Here is a 20,651-nt window from a genome sequence, read left to right on the forward strand (position 1 = left end):
ATGTGTATTATAGTACAGTAAGTTTGGACACACTTTACAATTGACGTACAAACTTTTGATGGGTACTAGAGCCCGACCGATAAAGGATTTTGAAGGCCGATACTGGTACAAATATTTGTTGGTTTTAAAATCCGATATTCCGATATATCGGACGATATTTTTTATTTTATTTTCAGAAACGCGCAACAAAACATTAACAAATTTCCCTAACATTAGTTATTTGTAGTTATTTATGAGTTTTAACTAAAATAATATGATAATGCATTTTAAAAAGAAACTTGTTTCTTTTATTGTCACAACAGAACAGAAGAACATCAAAATATATTAAAGTTCTGATAAATAAAATGTATAAAAATACAAACTTAAGATTTTTTTTTAAGACTAAACGTTTAGTCCTTTGAACAAAAACAACAATTTCACATTAAAATTGACAACAAATTCAAATAGTCATAATTTACTCTCTCAAGTTGTTTTTTTCTTCTGTTGAAAATAAGTTATTTGGATGAATGTGGGTAACCAAACAGTTGATGTACCCCAGTGACTTCCATAGTATATTTTTCTCCTTTGGAAGTCAATGGGGACCAGCTACTGTTTGGTTACCCACATTCTTCAAACTATTAATATTAGAAAAATATTAGAAGGAAATTAATACAGTTGGAACAACATTAGAGTGCCTGTAAATAATGAGATCATTTTTATTATTGGGTGAACTATCCCTTTAAGGACAAGCGGCAATGTGTTTACAATTGCTACTGTCTCTTTAAGAGCTGAGCACGACACATCTAATGTACACGCATTTGACAAGCACATTTTCTCTCAATTTTGCCTTCACTTTAGACAACCGACTTTTTTAACAGTATTTAACAGTATTAGCAAAATAATACTCGAAAGATAACTTAGTCCAGTATCCAGGCGCTGGTAGAAAGGCTTTTAGTGCATGTGAGCTTCACATGTACGCGCTGAGAAACGCACACGTTAGAACAGCGCATCGGCATTTAAAATTAAATGTTTAACCGACAAAGCATTAAAGCACATGCACATTATGAACTTTTGTGAACTGCAGTGTTAACATTTTATGTGAATATAGCCTACGTCGCGTTGTTCCGCTTCACTCTCGGCTTATTTAACCGCAGCAAAACTGGACATGAGTCACGAATTTTGTCATCCTTATTTGAGTTAAGAGAACTGATAGGGATGTTCTTTTAATTGTTATTCAAGCAATGTATGTCTCGTGAGTCGTGACCAACTCACCATGAACACACTTCACCGATGATCTCACTCGCGGTTCTCTCTGCCCGACTCTGGCTGGATCAGCAGGTTGCAGAATGTGTGGCGCGTTATACACGAGTGTTGCCAACAGGGACGGTGTAGAGTGCCCTCTGGTGGACAAACTATACAACGCCAACACTCATAACATGGTTGAAGGGTGTTTCGTCCGTTTTTATTTTATTTTTGAAATATTTATTTATCGGCCGTTATAAATGCTGATACCGATAGTTTTGAAAATGCCTAATATCGGCCGATAATATCGGCCTGCCGATATATCGGTCGGGCTCTAGAACACATTACAAGTTTCTGTTTTCAGTGAGAACGGTGTGTGTTAGCGGCCGCTAAGTTAATAACTAATGATCTTTACAGCGGAAGTGAATCAGTCAAAACTAACTTTAGCTGGACAATAACTTTATTCTAGATCTGTGTCACTGTAATCTCCTGTTATCACTGTAATCTCCTGTTATCACTGTAATCTCCTGTTATCACTGTAATCTCCTGTTATCACTGTAATCTCCTGTTATCACTGTAATCTCCTGTTATCACTGTAATCTCCTGTTATCACTGTAAAGCTGCTGTGGAACATCTGTATTGTTAAAGCGCTGTGTAAATGAGGGAGGCTTGACTTGACGGTGGTGTGTCCACAGATTGCTGTGGTACCCAGGCAATAATCACGCGCTGTCCAAAGTCGACGCAGAATCAGATGGGTTCGTAAACGCCGCTCTCTGGGTCATCCAGCACCTTTCTCTGTGATGTCACTTCCTCCACATGAACCATAATCAGCTCTACGTATGATTTCACCATCTCTGTCATTGATAACAGCTGCACTGCCAAACTGAGGCTTTATTTTGGTGCTTTTTTCCTTGAATTGATTCCGAACTCAATCAAAATACTGAAGCACTTGACGAGGTTCACTGGCATATTGTGTGATATTTGAAGAAGTGGAAATGATACGGTGACATAAATAATTGTGTTTTAAATAATTCAATCTAATTTACACTAAACATATGAAAAATACTACAAATCTTACTTGCTTTCGAAAATGGTTTTAGTTTTCAGTTATTGGCTCATTATATTTGTGCCGAGCTGCTGACCGGTTCATTGTTTCACTTCTTTTGTAATATGGTTTCTTTCTGGGAGATGTACTAAACAACTTGCTGCATTCTTTTCAATAAAATGTACTGAATTAATTTCTGTAAGGCTGATTTTAAACTTTTTCCACTACGCACTCACATATAACCACAGGGAGCTGGTCTCTTTTCACATTATATTATCCTGTTTTAAAGTATGGTATGTGTGCGCCATTAATATCTGTATAGAGCTGTGATCATGCAATAAGGGGGGGGGGGGGGGGGGGATCAGGTTTAGTGCAAGAGAGAAATATTGTGGGCAATGTACAGCCCAGTACTCCCTGATTCAGGCTTTCATGTGTTATGAAATCTCTCTCTTAATTTCAGTAACTATTTTTAAACCAAGAATAACTAATATTATTCCTTCTTGCATCACATGCCTCACCACTTCTGAACATCTGTTCCCCGACTGCGCGTGTGTGTGTGAGAGAGAGTGTGTGTGATTGACTTTCAGTTACTGCAGAATTTTCTTTCACTTCCATGAAAAGGTGAACACTTTAATAGAAATACTCAGACCAAGATTTCTTTGCTTCCCCTTGTGAGTGTAATTGATAAACGGTGTTGTGGAGTTGTGAGATCTGGATTGCAAACCTTTGGTAAGTGATTTTCTGTGTTTTAAATATATTCCACATGATGGAGAAGGCAAGCAAATAATTTACAGCACGACATATTCAATACTCTGTCAAGTAAATCCTACATAGTACAGTGAATAAATATTGTAATTTAGTTTATTTGCAATCAAATATTTGAATGTGCATATGCTTTTATTATCTTTTTACTTTACATAGTAGGCTATAAGTAACAAATAAGTAATGCACTTCGTAGTTCTAGTGAATATAGCATAATAAAAAGTAAATGCAGCTTATCTTGCATTGCCTTTTTTCTTCTAATATTGTTCTCGTGTGTCTAGGCCATGTTTGGACAGGCGTATCTGGTTCTCATACTGAATCAGTTTCATCTTTTTGCAACTATGCATCCTGAATTTTAAATACTTGGGGAAAAAAATCAAATACTTGAATGTGCATATGCTTTTATTACCATTTTTACTTTACATAGTAACTGTAACGGTAACTTTTTATAATAACTGCACGCTATTAATCAGTAGTTAAGCATTACTAAACAGTTAATTCATCATTTATAAAGCACTGATAGTCATTAATAAGCAGTTTATAAATACAACTACAAATGCTTTATTCTTATTTATAAGCATATCTATAATGTTTAATAATTGTATTTTCATAATTTATTAATGATCAGTTTATCATTTCTAAATGAAGAATAGCATTATTTACCATTATTTACAAACTAGGCATTGTCATTGATTAATAAGATCACTTAGAAAGTGTAAGTAAATGTAGTATGTAGTTATGCTGTGTAAAGCATTTATAAAGGAGATTTAAAGGCTCACTGATCTTCTAAACAGAAAAAGGAAACAAACACACACAGTGATACAGAACATAGAAATATTAACAGCCTTTAAATCTCCTTTATAAATGATTTACAAGGCATAACTAGTCCTCACTTTAGATGAGCTCACAAACATAGTTCACCGACCACTACTAAATGCTTTATAACTCCCTGAATTACAGTAGAAATACATGTTAATAAAGCATTTATTAACACACTAAGTAACTATTACTATGTCTGAATAATAATATGTATTTAAACAGTTTATTAATCATTTACTTACACTTTCTAAGTGATCTTATGAACCACTGACAACAACTCCTAAATAACCAGTTTGTAAATAATGCAATACTTCATTTAGAAATGATAAATTGATCATTAATAAAGTATGAAAATACAATTATTAAACACATTATAGATATGCTTATAAATCAAGAACATAACTGTATTTATAAACTGCTTATTAATGTCTATTAATGCTTTATAAATTACGAATTAACTGTTTAATAATGCATAACTAATGATTAATAGCGTGCAGCTATTATAAAGTGTGACAAATAAGTAATGCACTCCCTAGTTCTAGTGAATATAGCATAGTAAATCTTTCATTGCCGTTTTTAACTAATATTGTTGTTCTCGTGTGTCTAGGCCATGTTTGGACTGGCGTATCTGATTCTCATACTCAATCAGTTTCATCTTTTTGCAACTATGCATCCTGAATTCTATCCATGTGAAAGTCACACTTCCAAGGACGGACAAATAAACATCGACTGCCAGCACAGACGTCTCGGTAAAATCCCCAAGTTCATATCGCTCTCTGCTGTATCACTCAACCTAAATCTAAACCATATACACTACATTAAAGGAGATGCATTTGCTGGTTTACCCAATCTCAAGCATCTCAGCTTGATGTGGAACTGTGTACCAGATCCTCTCGAAGAGCAGAGGTGGCCTTCATGCAGCCTGAATGTTGATCCGGAAGCATTTGTCGGACTTAGAAACCTGACTTCCCTCCAGTTAGCGGGGAATAGCCTGAAGAGCATTCCTCCTCTGCCAAAGCAGCTTTTGGTCTTGGGACTGGAATTTAACAACATCTTTCATATCGTCAAACCTCTCGGTACACCTCTGCTAAAACAACTACTGCTCAGCAAGAACTGTTTCTACGCCAACCCGTGTCATCAGTCTTACTTTATCGCCCCACGTGTGTTTCAAGATCTTCCTGAGCTTTTGAACCTTACCCTTAGTTACAACAATGTGACCGCTGTTCCCCAACATCTCCCACATTCACTGGAAAGCCTAGATTTGGGAGAGAACAAGATTGAACGCATTCACAAAGAGTCGTTTGGCAATCTTACACGACTACGACATCTTAACCTGGGGTGGAACTGCCAAAGATGTGACCATGCTTCCGAACCCTGCTTCCCATGCCCGAACAACCAATCCCTGCGTCTGCATCCGGATGCTTTTCTACAACAGAACGGCTCTCTGATCAGCCTAAGCCTGCGAGGAAACTCTCTTCGCACACTTCCCCGGCATCTTTTCATGCAGCTACGCCATCTCCGAGATCTGGATCTGTCGGACAACTTTCTAGCCTATGCCATACAAAATGGCACCTTTTATGAAGAGCTCCAGCATGTTGTGTCGCTCAGTCTGCTTTACAACTATGAACCTCTGAACACCTTCTCTGAGTTAGTTTTGTCACCGGCCATAGAGAAGATGACGGCTCTAAGAGAGTTGTACCTGAGTGGATTATTCTTCAAAGATCTGTCGAACCACAGCCTCGCACATCTGATCAAACTCCCCAGACTTGAGTACCTGGAGCTGCGCATGAACTTCATTTGCTCCATTAGCATTGATTCGATTAGCAAGATGAGTGCGTTAAGAAGGGTGGGCCTTTCCCAAAACATGATTGCTTTCAGTCCATGCTACTCAACCTGCAATTCTGAAGCCACATCGACTTTCCAAACCCTTGATAAACGTCACGACCGTGAACGTTACAACTTGCAAACCCAAGACGTCCCAGAGCTGAACTCTAAGCAGGGCTCTGATGGAGATCCCTGTCCTTTTTACTACTCCATGTGGCATTTCAAAAAGCAAATCTGCTCTAAAAGCCTGTCTTTTGACCTGTCTCAAAACAACATCCCATGGCTGAATGCAAGCACTTTTAGCGGCATGGAAAATGTGGTATGCATAGATCTGTCCTACAACTACATCAGCCAATCTTTAAACGGCCGGCAGTTCTCAAGTCTAAGCAAACTAGCTTTCCTTAATATGGCGCACAACCGCATCGACCTGTACTCTGAAAAGGCGTTTCGAGAGGTTAGTGGGACTCTGAAAGCTCTTGATCTCAGCAACAACGAATTCCACTTTGTTATGAAGGGAATGGGACATCGCTTCACGTTCCTTTCACACTTGTCGTCTCTTAAAGTGCTGAGTCTAGCGAACAATCACATCGGTTTACGAATCTCTAACGTTCTTAATAGTACTTCCCTGAAGTATTTTGTGTTCTCGGGAAATCGTTTGGATATAATGTGGGACTCGAGGCGTAACCAATACGTGCATTTCTTCCAAGGTCTCACTAACCTTACGCACTTAGACATTTCTGAAAACCATCTTAAATCATTCCCCCCGGAGGTGATGGTGAACCTGCCGTCGAGCCTCCAGGTGCTCAGAGTCGACTCCAACATGCTGAGTTACTTTCCCTGGGGAAACGTCTCGGTTCTCAAACAGCTCTGTTTTCTGAACCTCAGCTCAAACATGCTTTCATTCTTACCTAACCTCCATTTTGAGCTCCGTCTCGTAAGCCTGGACTTAAGCCACAATCGGCTAGTTGCAATCCCAAGGGTTTTCCTAAGTCAGGCAGTGCACCTTAAACACCTAATGCTCAACCACAACCAGCTGAAGATCCTTGACGCATATGCTCTTCCCTTGTCGTTTCATAAAGGTAATACTTTCTGTCCTGCTGGGGGGAATAATAATTTGTCCTCCTGCAAACTTGTCCTGCACGCCAATCCTTTCATTTGTAGTTGCGTTATCGCCGGCTTTGCCAAATTTCTCAGAGAAACTGAACTGGATATCCCACACCTCACCACACAGGTTCACTGTGCTTACCCAGAGTCGTTGGCCGGCGTGAACGTCCTCTCGGTTGACCTTCGCTCGTGCCAGGAGATATTTGGGGGATTCGCTTTACTCTGCACTTTATTGTTGACATTGGCCGCGACCAGCATTCCCCTGTTAAAGCATCTCTACGGTTGGGATCTGTGGTATTGCATCCAGATTTTATGGACTGGACACAAGGGACACACTCCAGCCAACGGGAACACGACCGATAGCCAGTACGATGCGTTTGTGGTCTTTGATACGAGTAACAAGGCTATCAGAGATTGGATCTACAAGGAGATGATTGCGCGATTGGAGAGGAGGGGGAGATGGCGCTTTCGGCTCTGCCTAGAGGAGCGCGACTGGTTGCCTGGAGTATCTTGCATAGAGAATCTCCACCAGGCGGTTTACAGCAGCAGAAAGACGGTGTTCGTATTGACCAGCCCCAGTGGCTACACTCACGCTAGTGGGATTGTCCGACAAGCCTTTCTTCTGGTTCAGCAGCGGCTTCTAGATGAGAAAGTGGATGTTGCCGTTCTTGTTTTGCTGGACGTTGTCTTCCCCAAGTTCAAATACCTTCAGATGAGGAAACGGCTCTGTAAGAAGTCAGTCCTGTCGTGGCCCAAGAACCCACGAGTGCAGCCGCTCTTCTGGAATGACTTGCGTGTCGCTCTCGTTTCTGACAATGTCAAAGCCTACAACAAAAAAGTCACGGAGGGCTTCTTCTAAAAAAGGCTAAAGTGTATTGAGAATATGTTTTAGGTAGTCCTGTTGTTTAGTTGATTTTTGGTCAGGGATTGTGGCTGATCAGAATGTAACATTTTAAAGCCCCCCTGTAGTCAATAACTTTATCCCTTAAAACTCATCAAAATTACATTTAAACATTTTTTTCTTGGAAAAAAAATAAATAAATCAGCGTACCTTAAAATATCTTGAATGTACCTTAAAATAACTCGACACCCTTGCCTCATTTAGTATGCGTGGTTCTATGAATATGCAAATGAGCCCCGCCTCCACTCACTCACTCAGCTCAGAGATCCACTGGTTGACGAGCACACGTTGATCTGATTGGTTACAAGGTAGACTGTCTTTGGTTCACTGCAGTTTTAAGGAGGAAATACTCAGCAATGCTGTCGACTTATGAACTTACACATGATTTGTCTTAAAGAATATTAAAAACACATCATAGACACATAAACAATATTAAAAGCTGGACTTTCACCACAGGGGGACTTTAAATGTTGAATGCAAAATGTAGTTTTGATCTCTAGTACGCTACTCTATCCACATTTGTGTTTAGCCTAAATGTAGGCTAATGTAAGAGTTTGAAATACATTTTGAAGTATATTTTGGTATATGAATGTTGAAACTAAATATATTTTACATTTTAAAAATGTGTTTTTTGAGCTTCACAACACATATATAGCATTGAAAATAATCTAAAATGTCAGAAATACATGAATCTAAACACCTTCCATCATAAAATAGAAACAGCTGAAAGACAAAAAAAAATTTAACCATATTTAACCCTTTTTATTATGTTGCGGATCAGTTTGACTGGTTAAAAATACTTGTTAACCAAGGATATATATATATATAATTTAAATTTTGTAACTTTCTCATTTATGGTCATATGGACATGCCTGTAAAGTTTTGACTCTTTTGTGTGTACAAAATTTCTGACGATTTGGATGTTCGTGGGTCAATTTGACCTGCAGTTTCATGGTTAACCACAGCTGGACTAAAATAAAAATAAAAAAAGTTTTGTTTTTTATGTCTGTTTCTCCACTACCTTGTTCAGGAAAATGTTTATCAGTTCAGGAATGTACATTTCTCTGGGAATCGAACGGATGATTATGTATGAGCTTCAGGAAAACACAAATAAAACAAACATTTAAAATAATAATAATAATATTTTAAATAATAACAAACTAGTTGCAATCCTGTTTATAGAGATTTAAAAATATATTTTTCATAATTTGTATTGAATACAGTTAAAGCTACACTGTGATATTTTCCCCCATCTAGCGGTGAAATTGTATATGACTACCCAGTGAATATTAGTTTCTGTTCCTTTCAATTCCGAGGGCGTTTTAAATCCTACGGTGGCCGTATTATTCCAAGATTAACATGGCTTCCAGTTCGACTTCGCAAAAATTGCGCCTTTAAAACTATTCATCACCTGTGATCCGTCACAGCACAGATTTAGGTAAACAATACTTCTTCACCACTGACGCGAGGAAAAGTAACTATAAAACTTTGAATTTACACAAATAGGCTGGATTACCTGTCGAGAAGAAAGCAGGCAACTTCGGCGTCCGTTTTAAAATCTTTTCTCCTCATGAGCTCTTTCCATCTGGGAAAAGTTACTCCAGTATTGACTTTGGTCTTGCTGATTTGCCTGTCGCGTTGACGTTTTAATTCTCTTTCGCTTCCTTGGCGACTCGGTCACATGTCCTCGAGAATAGGCGTGATCCTCCATCTTCAGCAATCTTTCAAATCTGCCGGCAGTCGCGAGTAATCTCCCCCTCGCATTCGTCACGGTGTCACTGAGTGTAAATGTGGCGAATGTATTTTCAAGATGGCTGCCGCCATTCGAGCGACTCTCTCGTATTATAAATGGCAGATTTTACGCTTACGAGAATACTTTATTAGTTGGTGGAAGTAATTACACATGAATGAGCACATATACTTTTGATAGAACAAAGTGTTTTTTGCTAAGAATCAACTTAAAAAGTTGTGTAGCTTTGTGTAGCTTTAAGGTCTACAACTTAAAAACTGAACCAAGAATTCAAACATAATACATAAGCATACAGAAACTTATGACTCATGGAGATTAAACTATTTATTAATATGTTGTTTTCTGCAGATTGAATCTAGTGTAGGGAGGTTCACTCATAGGTGCCACTGACTCTTCATTTAGCATTTTCATTCACTTTAAGACATAAATATGAAAGACTATTACCATCTAAACATCTGTGTAAGAGAAGCGTGAAGTGCGAGGCGAGTGAAAGTGTCGCTCACGAGGAACCGCTGCACCTGTGGGACCGCAGCAGACCCGCTGCACCTGTGGGACCGCAGCAGACGCTCCTCTGAGCCTCAGGCGTTTACACACTTCCAGTTTCATGCAGTTTAGTCTAAAATAGCCCTGCGGTTTCTGGAGCTCAGCAACACGTCTCACTCATAAGAACGCCTCTAAACATTCATTATAAAACACGACTGGATATGTTTTTGCACATTTATTATATTGTAAGATTGTGACAAGATAAGCTATTAAGTAATTTAACCCTAAAACAGGCAACGTGACCTGGGAGTCACATAGTTTTTATTGTCTTTTTTGGGGCATAAGAACGATATTTTCATCAGATCCTTTTATCATTTATCACAGCCTGGTCTGTCTCGAGTACGCTGGTCACATGATTTGCTTCAGGTTTTTCGTGATAAATTAGTCAGCCTGACCTAAATCCAGCATGGCTCCCGGTGGTGCAGGACATTCAGATTTTGAGGAAAGTAAATATATATTAAACTTACTTTTCTTCTGTAAAAATAATAATAATACTGCTAACATTAATTGTGAACATTGTCTTAAGGTGCTGAAGAAGAAAATTAAGTCATGTTCATGTTGTTATTTAGCACGTTTTGAAATATATGTGACTCCTGAGTCACGTCGCCTGTTTAGGGTATAAAAAAGGGATTCATTTTGACCATCTTTGTATTTTGAGTTTTTAATTCACTATATTAGAATTAAATCCTAATCTAATCATGACAAACGATATATAGTTGGAAAGGTCTAAGACTCCTAAATAGATATTCTAGCACTGTTTTTTGTTACAAATTATGTAGGAACAGTAATAGATGGATTTATGACAAGAGTGCACCTCAAAAAATCTTCATCATAACAGGAGTTCTGGCGTTTGTCACAAAAAGTCGACTTTGGTTTTCATGCTAAAAGTTCATAAAAAAAACAATCTAGTATTTGTCAATAAAAATTATTAAATAATATTATCCTCTAAAAAGTATAATATATATTATCCTCTAAAATATAATATTATCTTTTGTATCGCCTTTTTTATTACATCACATATTTTAGTAGTTATCATAAGTTAGGTATCATTTGAAAGCTTACGATCTCAGAATTCATCCTGTGAAAACCGTAATCATGTTTCATAATTTATGATCAAAACCTTTTCTAATCTTGACAAAACATTGTCAGAAAGGTCTGAGTCTCAAGGTTCGATATTTTGTGACAGAAGTGATATTTAGACAGAAATGTATTAATTTGTTACGCCAGAATGCATACAATTAAATTCACTGGAATGTATGTCACCCGGTGGCTATTTCTGGTATTACGCCTAAACAAAATCTCATGGGAACTTCAAGTTTTGTGATATCAACTTCAAATTTGGAACACAACTTGGTTAGATATATGGCTTTGATTTTATATTAATTTTAGCGTAAAAAATATTTTGTAAAATATATATTTTATATAAAAGAATATTAAGTACAGTATATTTGATTTACTGTAAATTTAAACTTCCATAACTTTTTCATACTTTCATTTTTTTTAAGGGGTTAAAGTACCATTTTTATGGTAATGCAAGGTCCGATTTCAAAACAGTCACAACTCATAAAATTCAAAATATATAAAATATTTTAAAAATTCTTTTGGATATGTTTTACTTAATTCCAGATGATCTAAAAAATTACATGAAATGATTTTTTGCTTATCATTTTCCACTGAATCATTTGCCTGTTTAAGGGTTAAACGTGTCAGTGAAACATGGTGTTCAAACTCATGTGGAAGATAAAACCGAGTCTGAGTTACTTCTGTCTAATAACATGAAGGCCTTAAAGACCGACACAAACTGGAGCGCACGTCTGGAAATAACACGCTGGAGTCTTGAGACTTACTGTCTGACCAAGAGTATTTATATCATTTCACAGCCATAGCCAATTAATAATAACTATTATTAGTGTAGCTCCTTTCTTGAATCCGATTACATCTTTACTTCAAGTTTGACACTATTACTGCAATAATATTTACACAATATAAAGGTTCATTGCTGTTTAATATGGGATATATATTATTATTGTTATTATTATTATTATTATTATGAATAAGTAGAAACAGTAGAATAGTGTGTAATTATTGCAAGATACATAATTTTGCCAAAAAAGGGAATTGGTAATGATTCTATTTTTCTGAAGCAAAAAGAAAGTAAAAGGTGTTTTCCATCAATATTTAATAATTCTTGCATTAGAGGAGTGTCTTAAGGCTTGCTTGTTGTTTTTTACATGCATTGGCCAGTTTTATTTATTTAACCTGAACATTTATTTAACCATAGCAAAAGTACATTTCTTACTGAAGTAAATGTTTAATCTCTGTTTGTTTTTTCTGTTTATTTAAATAAATAAAAAAATCTGATATTATTTTAATCTTCTATCTGTTATTTAACAGTTGAGATACTTCTTTAATGCTGGTCTAACCAGCAGAACACACAGTTGTGCAGGCGGGGCATGTTGTCACACTGCGTTACAATGAGCCTCTATTAGAACTATTCTATTCTATTCTATTCTATTCTATTCTATTCTATACTTTTATCAGAAAAAAGTAAACACTGTATTAATGAAGCAAAACCACATGATTGAACTAGAAATGTGTGATATTAATGTGGGAACAAATAAATACTCTGAACCCGAAGAAGGTTTACACACACTGAGAAAGTCTAAAAGCGTGAGGTTGAGGCATTGAACAGCTGACTTCTACTTCTACTAACTCGGCAAGTACATGTCAACATACTCTACACACCCGAACCCGAGCTGAATTATTGATGAGGTCCGCCTGAGAGCGTTTAAACAGCCGGATCACATTTGAGAGGGAAGGAAGCCAGAGATAAAAAGGAAAAGAAAATGAAGTGAATAATAGATGAGAGCGAGACCTGTTGCACAGTTGCTCAGCGATGACATGTGTGGAAGAAATGAAGAGCAAACACACACGTAGCCTAGCGATCGAAACATCCCTAAAGTAAGAGTTTATCAGCTGGTTGAAGTAAGAGTTTATCAGCTGGTTACAGTGAGCTGAAGAGGACCGGTCTTCAGTTCAGTGTTGAAGACACCGACCGACGAGAGAAGCTGAGAATGACCAGCCGGCACCCCTGTTTCTATCGAGTTCCCCCGCAGGAGTTACACCGCAGAAACCCCCTGACCGAAGCCACGCAGACCAAAGTCCTGAACACCGTCATCAGCGTCAAGGTCAGCTCTCTAACACACACACACACACACACACACACACACACACACACACACACAGTTTGGAATTAAAATAGCCCCACATCATCACATAGCCTTCACCATACCTAGAGATTGGCATGGTTTTATTTCAGTTAGCCTAATAGCTGGTTTGATTTGCATTGAGAGATGATCTTATGGAAAGTAGGCTACTCCATGCCAATCTCTAGGTATGGTGAAGGCTATGTGATGATGTACGGCTATTTTAATTCCTAAGGCCAAGGGAACTTTATCAGGATGCATAGTATCCTGGATCCATGAAGTAACTGGCCTTTAAAAATAAAAATCTGCCTGCCTCTATGGGAATTTAACATAGGGGTGTCCAGACTTATGCACCCTGTATTTTAAGGAAGAACATTTATTTATTTACGATACATTATTCATTCACAAAGAAAATTGGTGTCCTTAAAGGTTGGATTTTTCCTAATTTTTTAATTAAGGCATTAAGTTCAATTTCCAAAAGATGATTTTTTTTTATTCCTCTTTTTAGTCAACTTTAGCATGGGTGTCTAAACTTATGCATAGCACTGTATGATTGACAGTGAAGGTCAGGGGCCGTATTCACAAAGAATTTTAAGGCTAAAAGTAGCTCCTAACTGGCGAATTTAGGAGCAACTCCTAAAAATAATGGGCGTGTCAAACCGCTTTTTGTGGCATTTCACGCTGCGATGTTCTGAAACGCGTGTGCGGCGCTACAGGAGCTTCCAATCGCGAGGGACAATTCTGCATTTTAGGCATAACTAGGGATGCAATAACGCCACCAACAACAACAACCAAAACTAGGCTACTCATTGCATGTAAACTAATTGTAACGTTTCATTGTGAATCAAATTAAAATGTTCTTCTCTTTGCAAACGTAGGCAGAGGCATATAGTGACAGATTAATTCAATAATGTTGCAAAGATATTGCATCAATCCATATGTTTCATTAGGCTACTAGGCTATTTGTTTTGCCTTACTCTTTATTCATTTAGGCTATTTATTCAGTTATTCATCATCTTCCGTCCTTCGCACTGCTTGTGCAGCGCACGCATTCTCAGACCTGTCACCTGTCACTCATCATCGTAGGGGAGGGGTTTGGAATCATTCCCGCGTTACAATCATCAGCCAATCAAGGTGGTCACTTCAGTCAAGCTCGTGCATGAGTAATGACGTCATCCATAGCAACGAAGACTCACTCTTAGTTTAGGAGTTGTCATTTTTCTTTAGGTCTGAAAGGCGTTGTGAATAACTTTTAAGAGAAAACTCCTAGCTAAAATCTTTTAGTGCGATTTAGGAGTACTCCTAGTGGTAAGATAAAATGCTTTGCGAATACGGCCCCAGGGCCCGTATTCATAAAGAATCTTAATGCAAAGAGTAGCTCCTAGTGACAAAATTCTAAGAAAATTCTTAGAAATGTGGGCGTTTACTCTTAAATTTAAAGAAAAAATCCTAGTAAAGAAAAAAGTAATTCAGAAAGCATCTTAACCCTTAAAAGAGGTCTTAAGGTCAAAATTGTTAGGAGCACGGACGAGGACTTTTAGGAGGCTTAAGAGTTTCTTTAGCAGAGGAGAAAATGGCAGAAAGAAGAAGAAGGAGAAGAAATGTGTTGCAGACAATGGATGACAGTGAGTTAATAAGACGCTTTAAATTAGATCATGCAGGGATCATGTTTGTGACAGATCTTTTTAGAGACACGCTAATATCTCCAACACAGCGCAGAAATGCCATAGCGCCAGAAATGAAAGTAATCACTACATTACGATATTTGGCAACTCGGAAAATTCCATGTTTGATACATTAAAACCAACATTCAAACCACCATTTAAATAGACATGCCAACAATCAGTGTAATTAGAAAGAGTGGAACAATTTTTATCATTCTAAGCCAAGCAAATACCTTATAGGAAATCAACAGCATGGTTAATAAAATAAGGATTTATATATATAATGTGTGTGTGTGAGAACGGTCAAATAGGAAAAATTACGCATGTAATTTCAAAGTGAAGGCTTAGAATAGACCCTATACTTAAAATCACTTTTTTCCCCTTCTTGGACAACCAACCAATCACAGTCTTCAAAAGATTGTGTCATACATAGCAACGGGGTCAACCCCGCCTCCTCACTAAGATAAAAGTTTTTGTCTTTTCCTTACTCAGAGTTGCTCTCAGATCAGTCCCGAATTGCTCTTAAGCTAAGACTCCTACGTAAAAGTTTTTAAGCTAAATTAAGAGTTTTCTGAGAGGATTCTTAGAATCTTTATGAATACGGGCCCAGGTCTTTAACACACATACACACACACACACACACACACACACACACACACACACACAAACACACATATATAACATGCATCAAATGACTGAATCTGGAGTCACCTCTGCTGTTCATGCTTTAACCAGTGTGTGTAATGCATGTCTTTGTACACGATATATCATAACCTGTGATTAATCCAAACTTAAATGGTTGTAATTCATGAATTCAGACCCGTTTTAAAGGTGACATATTCTGCCCCTTTTCACAAGATGTATTATACATCTCTGGTGTCCCCAGAGTGTGTGTGTGAAGTTTCAGCTCAAAATACCTGGGCCCGTATTCATAAAGAATCTAAGAATCCTCTCAGAAAACTCTTAATTTAGCTTAAAAACTTTTACGTAGGAGTCTTAGCTTAAGAGCGATTCGGGACCGATCTGAGAGCAACTCTGAGCAAGGAAAAGACAAAAACTTTTATCTTAGTGAGGAGGCGGGGTTGACCCCGTTGCTATGTATGACACAATCTTTTGACGACTGTGATTGGTTGGTTGTCCAAGAAGGAAAAAAAAAAGTGATTTTAAGTATAGGGTCTCTATTCTAAGCCTTCACTTTGAACTTACATGCGTAATTTTTCCTATTTGATCGTTCTCTCACACACACACACATTATATATGTGTATATAAATCCTTTTTTTATTTACCATACTGTTAATTTCCTATAAGGTATTTGATTGCTTATAATGATAAAAATTGTTCCACTCTTTCCAGTTACACTGATTGCTGGCATGTCTATTTAAGTGGTGGTTTGAATGTTGGTTTTAATGTATCAAACATGGAATTTTCCCAGTTGCCAAATATCGTAATGTAGTGATTACTTTCATTTCTGGCGCTATGGCATTTCTGCGCTGTGTTGGAGATATTAGCGTGTCTCTAAAAAGATCTGTCACAAACATGATCCCTGCACGATCTAATCTATAGTGTCTTATTAACTCACTGTTATCCATCGTCTGCAACACATTTCTTCTCCTTCTTCTTCTTTCTGCCATTTTCTCCTCTGCTAAAGAAACTCTTAAGCCTCTTAAAAGTCCTCGTCCGTGCTCCTAATAATTTTGACCTTAAGACCTCTTTTAAGGGTTAAGATGCTTTCTGAATTACTTTTTTCTTTACTAGGACTTTTTCTTTAATTTTAAGAGTAAACGCCCACATTTTTAAGAATTTTCTTAGAATTTTGTCACTAGGAGCTACTCTTTGCATTAAGATTCTTTATGAATACGGGCCCAGATCATTTATTATAGCTTGTCAAATTTGCCCCTTTTTGGGTGTGAGCAAAATCGTGCCTTTTGTGTGTGTGTCCCTTTAAATGCAAATGAGCTTTAGCTCCGCCTCCGTTCAGAAGAGGGCGGAGTCTTCACTCGAGCTTCAGAAACTCCGGCAATAACAGAACAGGCCAATCTCACTCATCCAGAATCCCAGTATAACCAGTAGCGAGTGCAGCCTTACGGAGAGACTCAGGAAGAGCTTCTGAATGTTAGTGGAGACATTTCTGTAGTTGTTGTGGAGTTACACTGATCATCTCATCATCATGTTTCACTTCTCCACAAGTGTCCACAGTTCCTGAGGTCTTTATAAGACAGCGGTGACATGTTCTGGTCAATAGTGTTCAGTGCTCGTCTGTGCTCAACCACAGAACAGCTTCAGGCTCTGCTGGATCTTCATCAGTGCGTTAGAACTGGTCTCTGTTGGCGCGTGTGGAACCAAATGTCGGCTGGTGTGTGTAAACGTGCAGATTAAGGGCCGGGAATATTATAATAAGATCCTCTTCATACGTCAGGAGGAGAGCAAAATCTGATCGGCTTATTTTATAACATGCTTGCAGAGAAAGGCTCACCAGAACACAGTTACTGGGTTTCACTATTCATGTTTTCTGAGTTGGTAGAAGCACCGGATTACAGCACTGACACACGGAGAAACTCAGATTTTATGATATATCCCTTTAAGACACTCGGCAGATTATTGCTGAAGCGAAAGCAATAAAAAAATAAAAATTTAAAAGTTTACTCTAAAGCAGATGTAGTGAACTAAACATTTATATTCTATATATTTTACAAACTAATTTGGACTCTAAAATTGCTCAACTAAAGGCGTATCTAACCAAGTTGTGTTCCAATTTTGAAGTTGCTATTGCAAAAATGTAGTTTTGTGTGAGATTTTGTTGAGCGCTTTACCAAGAACAACCACCGGCTGACAGGCACTCCATTGATTTAGTATTTATTTTATTTTATACTGATAATAATCATAAGTGTTTCTTGAGCATCAAATCATCATATTAGAAAACAGATGATTTACATTGGAATCATATTTCACTGTTTTACTGTATTTTTGATCATTAAAAATGTAGTAATGTTAGAACAGTAATTCTTAAAGTAAAATTTACTTAATTTTTCTTTGGCAAGTTTCTTTAAAGTAAATCTCACATGTGGAATTAAGTAAACTCTACTTAACTAAGTTAAGTAAAAGTAATAAAGAAAATGAGTAATTTTAACTTGGCTAGTAAAGGTTGAGTAAAATATCTATTTAGTTGAAGATTCCTTTGCAATACATTTCACTCAAATATAACACTGAATTAAACCACACTTTTAAAGATATGCTTTACTTAGAAACATCTCAGTAATTAATACAACAGATATTGTGTGAGAGACCTTTCGAATGATACCTCATTTATGATGATTACTAAAATGTGTGTGAGTGAGAGAGAGAGAGAGAGAGAGGGAGAGAGAGAGGGGGGGAGGGGGGGAGGGGGGGAGGGGGAGGGGGGGGGGAGAGAGAGAGGGAGAGAGAGGGAGAGAGAGAGATAGAGAGAGAGAGAGAGAGAGAGAGAGAGAGAGAGAGGGAGAGAGAGGTCCAGTGACTCTTTACTTGCGAGGAATGAATTTATACACACCAAATCTTAAAAACACACAATCTCCAGACCACACTGAATAATTCAACACTTAATGATGATAAGAACAGACCCTGGATCAGTGCAGGACTGGCAGTGACCAGCAGAGGGCGCCGCAAACACTGACTGACAAACACGAGTGAAGTGAATCCCTTTGGAAAACATGGAATTCCATGACCACTTAATGAACTGGAATACAGGAGAGGGATTCATCTCTTTACACCATAAACAATAACATATTTAAAACATAAAATGAAACAGAACTTTGGGGCAATACATCATCAAGACATCCAGTCAGATCGCCGACATCTGCAGCCCTTCACACACAATCTAACATGAACACAAGAAGAACAAACTGATGAAACAGCAGCAAAACTACAGCGATATTCATCATCAATCAGTGTGTGTGTGTGTGTGTGTGTGTGTGTGTGTGTGTGTGTGTGTGTGTGTGTGTGTGTGTGTGTGTGAGAGTGTGTGTGTGTGCGTGTGTGTGTGTGCGTGCGTGTGTGTGTGTGTGTGTGTGTGTCTGTGTGTGTGTGTCTGTGTGTGTGTGTGTGCGTGCGCGTGCGTGTGTGTGCGTGTGTGTGTGTGTGTGTGTGTGTGTGTGTGTGAAGCATCTTTATGATAATGTTACTTTATACGCATTCTTATTAAAGTGTGTTCTGATGTGAATGTCGTGTGTTTCAGAGAACATCGCCAGCTTTCTGTTATGAGCCTGATTTCATATGGAAGGTACAGTAAACACACACACACACACACACACATTTAAATTCTTTATTTATATATAATTTATATATAATATATTATATATAATGGCATAATCCAAATTTAACAGAAAGGTGTACAACAGCAGCCAATATCTCAGTCCATTATGCACATTAAGGGTAAAGGTGGCGCCTGCGCCTCCATATGTAGAGGCCACCGATTACTGCTGATACGCAGAGGTGGACAGTAACAAAGTACATTTACTTGAGTACTGTACTTAAGTATAGTTTTTGAGTATCTGTACTTTACTTGAGTATTATTTTCTCTGGAAACGTTTTACTTTAACTTCACTACATCTGAAAGACAAATATCATACTTTTACTCCACTACATTTGTGTCAAGGTCCTCGAGTAGAAAGTAGTAACGTTAGTCAGGGGTTGCATTTTGGTTGGAAATGAAAGTCGGGTTGACGTCAGAAACCCGACGTCATATTGACGTCAACATCCGACATTGGATTTTGGTTGGAACGTCTGTCAAACATTGGAGATTAATGTCAATCTGATGTTGGATTCTGACATCAACCTGATTTTCATTTTCAGCGTTGGGTTTGCTCTTCTAATGTGAATTTTGTCCTTGTTTTGGAGCGCACTAGCTTATAGATAACAGTAAGGCTAACATATTCATACTAAAAGCCAAAAAACTTTAAATAGGGCAGTATTTGAGGGATCATCCATTTGGGTGTCGGAAACCATTGTGGACGTTATTGAGGGACTTATTCAATCTCACATTCAATCCCACTGGAACTGTGTTCTAGAAATAAATGTGATACTGATATGAGTGTAGACAGGCATAGATTCAGAGGCATACGGTACTGTAAGTATTACACACAACAATGCAACATTAATAAAACAATGCATTGACATTTACTTTTTACTTTTGATACTTAAGTACTTTTAAAAACGAGTACTTCTGTACTTTTACTAAAGTAAAAATCAGTCTTTACAACTTTTACTTGTAATATTATATTTGACCAGTAGTGTCTGTACTTTCACTCAAGTAAGGAAGTTGTGTACTTTGTCCACCTCTGGCCTAAACTACCAAAGATGAGGGCAATAACTTTACAGGAGTAGCCAAAGTTATTGAAAACTTTGTACCATGGTTGATATTTCAACAGTTTTGAAGCATAGCAGGTGTCCATGTAAGCATCAAAAGAGCAACCAATTTCTATTATTGTAACGGCTTTGGTGTGTTCATTAATTACAACTACACTCACCTAAAGGATTATTAGGAACACCTGTTCAATTTCTCATTAATGCAATTATCTAATCAACCAATCACATGGCAGTTGCTTCAATGCATTTAGGGGTGTGGTCCTGGTCAAGCCAATCTCCTGAACTCCAAACTGAATGTCAGAATGGGAAAGAAAGGTGATTTAAGCAATTTTGAGCGTGGCATGGTTGTTGGTGCCAGACGGGCCGGTCTGAGTATTTCACAATCTGCTCAGTTACTGGGATTTTCACACACAACCATTTCTAGGGTTTACAAAGAATGGTGTGAAAAGGGAAAAGCATCCAGTATGCGGCA

At 37.8% G+C, this 20,651-nt stretch overlaps 3 protein-coding genes across 5 annotated transcripts in view; all 3 read left to right on the top strand.

The window, feature by feature from the left end:
* Window positions 1-2,031, top strand: part of LOC307173720 (acylamino-acid-releasing enzyme-like) — a 39,361-nt gene extending 37,330 nt beyond the window's left edge. The window contains exon 23 of the mRNA XM_079897079.1: window positions 1,917-2,031. Coding sequence (XP_079753205.1) covers window positions 1,917-2,022 — 106 coding nt within the window. The 3' untranslated portion in view covers window positions 2,023-2,031. The remainder of the gene's footprint in view (window positions 1-1,916) is intronic.
* A 672-nt stretch (window positions 2,032-2,703) lies between these two features.
* On the top strand, window positions 2,704-8,639 carry tlr9 (toll-like receptor 9). The gene is made up of 2 exons (XM_079897978.1): window positions 2,704-2,995; window positions 4,455-8,639. Exon 2 carries the CDS (start codon window positions 4,458-4,460, stop codon window positions 7,632-7,634), a length of 3,177 nt encoding a protein of 1,058 aa, XP_079754104.1. The 5' UTR covers window positions 2,704-2,995; window positions 4,455-4,457; the 3' UTR covers window positions 7,635-8,639.
* Window positions 8,640-9,090: 451 nt separating this feature from the next.
* Window positions 9,091-20,651, top strand: part of LOC307173721 (ERC protein 2) — a 46,029-nt gene continuing 34,468 nt past the window's right edge. For 2 of the 3 annotated variants that reach the window (XM_079897080.1, XM_079897082.1), the window contains exons 1-2: window positions 12,634-13,157; window positions 19,050-19,094. In XM_079897080.1, coding sequence (XP_079753206.1) covers window positions 13,044-13,157; window positions 19,050-19,094 — 159 coding nt within the window. In that variant the 5' untranslated portion in view covers window positions 12,634-13,043. Of the gene's footprint in view, window positions 9,115-12,633; window positions 13,158-19,049; window positions 19,095-20,651 lie in introns of those variants that run through there. The other variant, XM_079897081.1, reaches the window with a different exon arrangement.

Source organism: Squalius cephalus, assembly GCF_949319135.1.
Source record: "Squalius cephalus genome assembly, chromosome: 16".
Taxonomy (NCBI): Eukaryota; Metazoa; Chordata; class Actinopteri; order Cypriniformes; family Leuciscidae; genus Squalius; species Squalius cephalus.